At 45.8% G+C, this 7,680-nt stretch overlaps 1 protein-coding gene across 4 annotated transcripts; it reads left to right on the top strand.

Annotated features, from left to right (window-relative positions):
* The first annotated feature begins 3,517 nt into the window (after positions 1–3,517).
* On the top strand, positions 3,518–5,573 carry LOC111274019 (uncharacterized). Of its 4 annotated transcripts, XM_023300430.2 has the most exons (4): positions 3,537–3,803; positions 4,484–4,575; positions 4,706–4,819; positions 5,175–5,573. In XM_023300430.2, the coding sequence occupies exon 4, from the start codon at positions 5,181–5,183 to the stop codon at positions 5,451–5,453; it is 273 nt and encodes a 90-aa protein (XP_023156198.1). In that variant the 5' UTR covers positions 3,537–3,803; positions 4,484–4,575; positions 4,706–4,819; positions 5,175–5,180; the 3' UTR covers positions 5,454–5,573. The 4 variants fall into 4 exon arrangements, with proteins under 4 accessions (XP_023156196.1, XP_023156198.1, NP_001344071.1 ...); XM_023300428.2 differs by lacking the exon at positions 4,484–4,575 and having other exon boundaries at positions 3,518–3,803; positions 5,154–5,573; NM_001357141.1 differs by lacking the exon at positions 4,484–4,575 and having other exon boundaries at positions 3,561–3,803; positions 5,175–5,571.
* The last annotated feature ends 2,107 nt before the right edge of the window (positions 5,574–7,680 follow it).

The following is a 7,680-nucleotide window of genomic DNA, read 5'->3' on the forward strand; positions in this document are numbered from 1 at the left end:
ATGAGTTTTGCCTTATTAAGGTTTTCTCATCCAAAGTTTTTAACGAGGTAATATCAACTAAGCTATATGCTTCATCATTGATTTTCCCCACAGGGGTTTTTATGCATGATGATTATAAGCATATTTTCTTTTGGAGTTCATGTGAGATTATTCTCATTATCCAAAAGACATTGTGTACTCCTTATTTTTCCCACAGGGTTTTTAAGGAGATAATATATTGGAAGACAACTTGCAGATGATCAAGTGGACTTGGATTGATCAAGGGGGAGTGTTACAATATGTGTGTTCAATTCCCTCCATTGGGTGCGACAGTTTCTCCCCAAGGGACGCACCCCTTAGAGAGGCACTAGTTCGCTTGTATATAAAAACTGTCTTCCCTGCAATAAACACGATAGTGATTGTCTCTGCCATTTGTCTCAATCTCGTTACCACTGAGTTCTAACAGCGGCTAAAGTTACTTGGTATTACCTCTACCATATTTAAAACACCAGTTTCAACGGTCGTTCTACGTCATCTTTTTTTTTTAAAAAATCTCTACATTTTTTCCAAATCAACTCAGCATAAAAATGTTAAACAGTGTAGGAGGTGAGGTTTGAACCCTCACCGTAGGGGTGGAAACGAGCCGAGCAAAGCTCGGCTTGGCTCGGCTCGCCCATCTAGCAAGCTCGAAAAAGCAGCTCGGCTCGGCTCGCTCCGGGCTCGCGAGCCGGCTCGCCGAGCCAACGAGCCTAGCCATAAACGTAAATTTGCTCTCTAAATTATAATATAAAATCTTAAAATTATTTTAAATAACATATTTTAAATTAGTAAAATAGATATATCACTAATATAATATAGAAAATAGATTATTTTTGTATAGTAATCTCAAATAACATAAATTATTGTCTACTCGGTACTAATATTATATGCTAATTAAGATTTTATGTAACAAATTGTTGTTGGGTCGAGCTACGAGCCAGCTCGCGAGCTGCACCGAGCCGAGTCGAGCTAGCTCGCTCTTTTCACGAGCCACAAAAACAAGCTCGGCTCGGGTTCGTTCTGAGCGTCGAGCCGGTCCGAGCGAGCCAAGCTGCTGCGAGCCCGAGCCAGCTCATCGAGCTCGAGCTTTTTTTCCGGCCCTACCTCACCCTGATGGAAGAAGGGTGGGGAGACACTGGGCAAAGTTGTCGAACCAGTAGAACATCATGTTGAAGTGTTTATAATATTGAATATAAATTGTACATGTGTTAATATGATTTTTTTGTCAAATAATAAAATAATCCTGTCGGGTCGGGCCAGCACTACGGGCCAAGCACCGCACGACGCTCGTGCCGGGTTGGCTCAGGCACTATTAAATGGGTCGTGACTCGGACCAGCTCGCCAGACCCGACTCATTTGGCCATCTATAACTCCACACGATAATGATGGTCATCGCCTCAGTTGCCACCACGTCGTTCATCATTCTACTTCTTTTCTCTCCCCTCATGCCTCCACCTCCGCGCCACCCCATTCTCGGTAGAGGGCGTAGGAGCATGCGCCTCCTCCCCGTATTCGTCCGACACCAGCCCTGACACCGACTCGCGCAGTGGCTATTGCACATCCACGAGGACATTTCACATCATGCGCGCACCTTCGTTTTCGCCGTCGTCGGACATCCCGTTCATCTTCCTGGCCTTTGCCCTGTTCTTCCTCCCCAACCTGTTGCCCCCACCCACGGTCGCAGTCGCGAGTCGGTCATGCTCCTTGCCTTTTTCGTGTGTGTCGTCGAGGAGGACATGGTGGTGCCTGCCACACTTAGGTTATCTTGGCGATGAGGGTCTAGGTCTGAGATATTGGACAACCAAGGCCCGTAGCGTGCCAGCAGTTGGCATATGCTACATAGTTGGTGGTGGTGTTGTGTCGCTTCGGCGGGTCCAAGGTTGGGAAAAACACTCGCATTCTCTCGCCCTCCTCGGATTGACGCCTGGTGCGGGTGCCTCTCGGTTTGGAGTTGCTCCGGCTAGGCTTCTTTCTCGGCTTGCATGCTCTCTCCTTATATATCTAGCGGTATGCTACCTATGTCGCCTCCAGATGCCCAGGTCTGAGATATTGGACAACCAAGACCCGTAGCGTGCCAACAATCGTCATATGCTACAGAGTTGGTGGTGGTGTTGTGTCGCTTCGGCGGGTCCAGGGTTGGGAAAAACACTCACATTCTCTCGCCCTCCTTGGATTGACGCCTGGTGCAGGTGCCTCTCGGTTTGGAGTTGCTCCGGCTAGGCTTCTTTCTCCGCTTGCATGCTCTCTCCTTATATATCTAGCCGTATGCTACCTATGTCGCCTCCAGATGCCCAGGTATTTGTTGTGTCCTTCTCCGGCAACGAACAAGTATGTCTGCCTCTTCCCTTCCCCTCCTACTCTACGAAACCATGAAAGTGATGGAGGCGAGGGATGAGAGTCTCTGATTTGCTACCTATGGGACCCGTGCATTTATAAAAATTATTATGGGAAGAGCAGAGACAATTAATAAAAAATCTTGAAATCTTTTTGGTGGATAATTTACGTGAGTATTATTGTGAGCCGTCGCAACGTACGGGTAACCGACTAGTATAAGTAAATGCATGGGTAATCAATCCATCATGGGGCCGGAGCACAGTAATATCCGGTTTTATTTGCAATTTCCCACCCCCTAATCATCCTGTACAGTATGAATCCATGTCTCTGCACTTTTGGGCCGGACAAGGCGGGGGGGGGGGGGGGGGGGGGCAACTGAACTGATGGTAGTGCAAGCTTTTGAGATGAGAAAAAATGGTGGTGGTGGTGGCAGGTTTGTTCTAGTAAGACTAGCTTGGAATGGGAGAGGAAAATGGGGAAACGAAGGGTAGGGCCTAGGCCTTGCCGATGGTGCGGCACAGGCAGGCATGATGATGGTTGGTACCGACGGCAGGGCATGAGTATCCGTTTGTGTGGTTGGAGCGACGATCAATGTTGGAGATTATGGGATGGATAACAATTAGATTATATATGTTGTGTAGTGGTTCAGCTTAATCATATGCATGATGCATGGGGGTTTGCTCCTAGCTAGCCAGGTCATCAGGCGGGGGTGTTTGGTTACACCCCGCTAAAATTTAGCCCCTGTCCCATCAAATGTTTGAACCTCCGTTCCAGGTATTAAATGTAGTCGGATTATAAAACTAATTTGTCAGCCGAAGATTAAAAGACGAGACGAATCTAGTCCAGATGGTTGGGTCTATATTTCATACTCCTATTTAAAAGTCAAACGCTTGATGTGACCCGAGCTAAACTTTAGCAGGAGCAACCAAACACCTCAAAAGCTAGTCGATCGAATAGTCCAAGTCCCATCCATGCTGTGCCGCTGATTGACGTGCTCGATCGGGCTCGGCTCTAGGCCTACTCTAGCTAGCTGCAGCCTGCAAAGGGAGAGACCATTATATAGGGGCTGATTGGTTACCTGTTTGCGCTCGTGCAGGGCCCATCGGATACAGTTTTTGACAGTGCCGTGTGTTTGGTTGCTTGAACAAATGTTTGAGCCAGGTCACGCTCGTGCAAAATAACCATCTCATCCAGGCCCATCACAAACGGCCAAAATCTCCGTTTCTCCAGAGCCAGGCTCCACTCGCTCCCTGTCCTCGCAGCTCAGAGCACGCGCAGGCCCCTTCCCTGTGTCCTGGCGTGGAGCTCGCGCAGCCGCCTCGCCTCGCCTGGAGCTCGCGCAGCCGCCTCGCCTGGATCTCGCGCTAGGGTTGGAGCCAGGGTCCTCACAGCCGCCTCTATCCTCGCCTGGAGCTCGCGCTAGGGTTCCTCTCGCAGCCGCCGCTGTTGAGGTCAGACTCTGCCTTCTCCTCTCACCCTCAAGCTCTCCCTCTCCCGTCTCCTCTCCCCGCTCCGAACACTGGGCCGGTCGATCGTCCGCCGCACCCCCTTGCGGTCACGGTTCTCTTCTTCTCTGTCTCTCGCGCACAGATCTCACTCTCCGACGCTAGATGCACTTGCTCCTGGTACTACCGGGTAACGAGGTTTGGCATTGTGGTCGGAGGCGGCCATGCCGGATGCGAGGCCGCCCTTGCTTCGTCTCGCCTCGGCGCGCGCACCCTGCTTTTACGCTCAACATTGACCGGATTGCGTGGCAGGTCTGCGCTGAGCTAGCTTTGCCCCGATGGTAGATATTCTAGTCAGGTTCATTACTGAAATTACTTGAACATTGACTCCTGATGCTAGATAATAAAAATCATGTCCCTTATATGAAGAATTGATCCATCAAACCCTGCAGTGTAGAAATTTAGCAATGTGAACTCTTACCTGTGATAACATTTTTGTAGGGCACAAATTCTGTTCCAAGGTATGAATGTACGATAGAAACTGAAGAGATGATTTTTGATTAGTATGTTGCATATCTTAGTATGCTATAGCCTATAACTATAAGGAAACATTCTTTGTTAATGAATTCCATTTAAATTTTAGTATTAGAAGTGTAGTTCTGCTTCAACTCATCTACCCTACCCAGCCTTGTAACCCTGCTGTTGGTGGCCCTGCAAAGTCTCAACTTGTCCATGAGGTAGATGCCTTTGGTGGTGAAATTGGAAAAAATACCGATAGGTACGAGTTCAAACGTCTTGTTGCCTGGAGAATGAGTTTCTCTGAGTGCAAATGGCTGAGAGTCCATATTTTGATTGCTAGTTAATCAACAAAGATATCTTAGCATACTGATTGCATCTTCTTCTGATAGGTGCTACTTGCAAAAGCGTGTACTGAACAGCTCAAAAGGCCCTGTTGTACGTGCACTGCGTGCTCAGACTGATAAGAGAGAGTATGCAATAGAGATGAAGAACAGTGTGGAAAGGTCAGTGTATACTAAGTTGCTAACTTTACTTGGATTTGTAATCTTGTCTGGCACCTCCATAAGTGGTTAGTGCTACATAATTTCTGAATATGTTTCGTTTAGCTGACCTCATTTAAGTTATGTTAATTTGATCATCATTTCAGAGCTTCTTAGGTTGTACTCACAAAATTGTGATCTTTGGCTTAAACTATATCAAACATGACACCTTCTCAAAATTTGGCACCAGATATTGTTGTTACTGTATTAAGACCATGGTTCTGCATGACTAGTCTTAATTTCGACTACACGGCGTTGTATTCTCCCACAGGAGTTTTATGACATTTCCTGCATCTAGTATATGCTGTAAACCTTGCAGGTCCATATGGTAAAGGAAATCAGTGGCGAAGTCTATCTTTTTCTCCTCCTGCCGTACGTCCGTTCCAGCTTGCAAAGCGCTCGCGAGCTGCTGCCATGGCCAGCGCCGGTGCACCCGCAGTTCCCCAGGCTGGTCGCCCAGCCTCCAACTTCGACGTCATCGTGGTGGGCGCCGGCATCATGGGCAGCTGCACGGCGCACGCGGCGGTGTCTCGCGGCGCCCGCATCCGGTTGCTGGAGCGCTTATTTGAGAACAGATATGGTACACATAGAACAATGATGTTTTTCAGAGTTAGATTAACTTGAGTTCTATGCATTTTCTTATTTGAGAATAAATATGCTACACTTGTATAGAACAATGATGTTTTTCTAAGTAAATACTATCAGTAATTCTGGCTGAGTCGGTACAGGAAACCAAACACGAGCTCATTAAATTCTGGCTGAGTCGGTACAGGAAACCAAACACATAACATATTAACTACTTGCATCCATGTATACATGCTAGGCTCAGTCTGCATCTAGGTCTAAACCAGTCTCTATCCAACCGGACAACCAATCAGACGGATATTGCACCACGCTCTTATAACGGTCAGTGAGTCAGAGATAGCACCAGCATATATAACGCGCAGCTGGGCCTGGGTGCTCTGTTGTCAGGCAGGTGACTCACTCCGAGTGAGTAGAGCCACGTACGGGAACGGGACTACGGGTATTGCTTCTGGGCCCTGCATTGGACCTTGGTGGGCCTATGTAGGCCTGCAGCCAAGCGACCCATCCGTCAAATCGCCATCCAAATCCCTCTCCAAGGCCTTGTCGATTTTTTTTAGACTGGCAGACAGCCAGACTACTGGGTCTTTCACCACACGGCCACCTTTTACTCAAAGAGGACGACATTCAAATCTCGTTTTCGGTCTTCCCACAGTGAATTCGGACCTACTACTACTACTAGCATGTACTGTACCTTGCATTGGTAGTCGGCTAATCGCACGTTGTAACGGAAAACGATGAAAATTGAAACGAGATCCGTGTCACCCTTACAACATTTGATCTAAAAGTGGATTACAGTGTGTGGCTGGCTCTTTAGTCACATTATGATTAATAATAACTCTTTAATCATATTAGTATGATCATACATTTTTTTGATCCGATTATATTAAAGGGTCTAGACGTATTTCTCGTGCTATGCATGGGAGAGAAAATTTATCTTGATCAACTTATATTCTACCTTATATTTTATGGTACATCCAAAAACTATTTTATGACTAGTGACTAATCCGCTCGTAGGTTTATTAAGTTAGGCTCAAGTTCATTATCGTAGTGTTCTAGAACCTATGTCTCACCCGTTCCGGATCGGCACGAGTCACATGCGACACATGTGACTCATGTTGGTATGGAACTTTCGCTTTATGGACAACATATGACTGGATGATAGGGCTACATATTTATGATGATGATAAGTCCGAACGAGATTTCGGTGGCATAAACATGTAGTTCTTCATTGCACCATTTTTGGACGTGCAAATGGAGAACAACAGGTTATGTTGCTGAAATTTCATTTGGGCTCATGGCTCGTCATAAATCAATGCTCTGACGATCACTCTTGGGTGGGTTTAGGACCTATTATTTCCTATAGATGTATTAACACAATCGATATGTGTTTAGTACCAGGACAAATTCATGAATCATGTGTTCTATTGTTTTAGCCTCAAATATGATGGGTGAGGACCATCGATGGATGTATGAAGGTTGGTGCATGAATGATTCATCGACAGAGTGGATAAGAAAGACAAAGGATTTTATTGATCATGCTTTTACTTTGTCAAGAACCGACACATATATGTCGAATTTGTAGATGTCAAGACAAGAGATCTCTATCGAGACACCTTTGCAAGTATGGCTACATGCCTAACTATGAAGTCTGGGTGTATCACGGCGAGGAGTTCCCCCGTGAAAAATGTGTTGGAAGCCCAAAGCAATGATGACACGAAATACGATAGAATGTACGAGACGCCTTAATATTTAAGGGATGATCATGATTTAGTGTGGAGTCGTCTCCTCCAAATGTTAAAAAGTTCTTTGACCTCTTTAAGGCTGTAGAACAGCCATTCCACGAAGACAAAAGTTTCTATCCTCGCTTTTGTGCCTCGACTTATGACTATTAAGTCCAAGTTCGCATTCTCAAACAATTGTTACAACGAGCTCTTAAACTTAGTTAGCAAAGTCCTTATGCCACATCACAAGATGACCAAAGACGTGTAGTGCAAAAACTAAAGGAGCTTCTGGGTTGCTACCGATGCTTTCTAGCTTACTAGTTAGCTCATTGTTATGGATGCTAAGAATTTCCATTTTTTCTAGTAAGTTTTCAATAACATTTTCAGAACTAGCTAGCTTAGCCTTAAGTTTTTCATTCTTTTTAATTAATCTTTCATTGTTAGTTGAGGAAGGGGCACTAAATTCTAATTACTTAACTTTAGTTGTTAGCTCAATATTCATATTTGCAAAAGTTTCAA

The sequence above is a fragment of the Zea mays genome, chromosome 1 (genome assembly GCF_902167145.1).
Source record: "Zea mays cultivar B73 chromosome 1, Zm-B73-REFERENCE-NAM-5.0, whole genome shotgun sequence".
Classification (NCBI taxonomy): Eukaryota; Viridiplantae; Streptophyta; class Magnoliopsida; order Poales; family Poaceae; genus Zea; species Zea mays.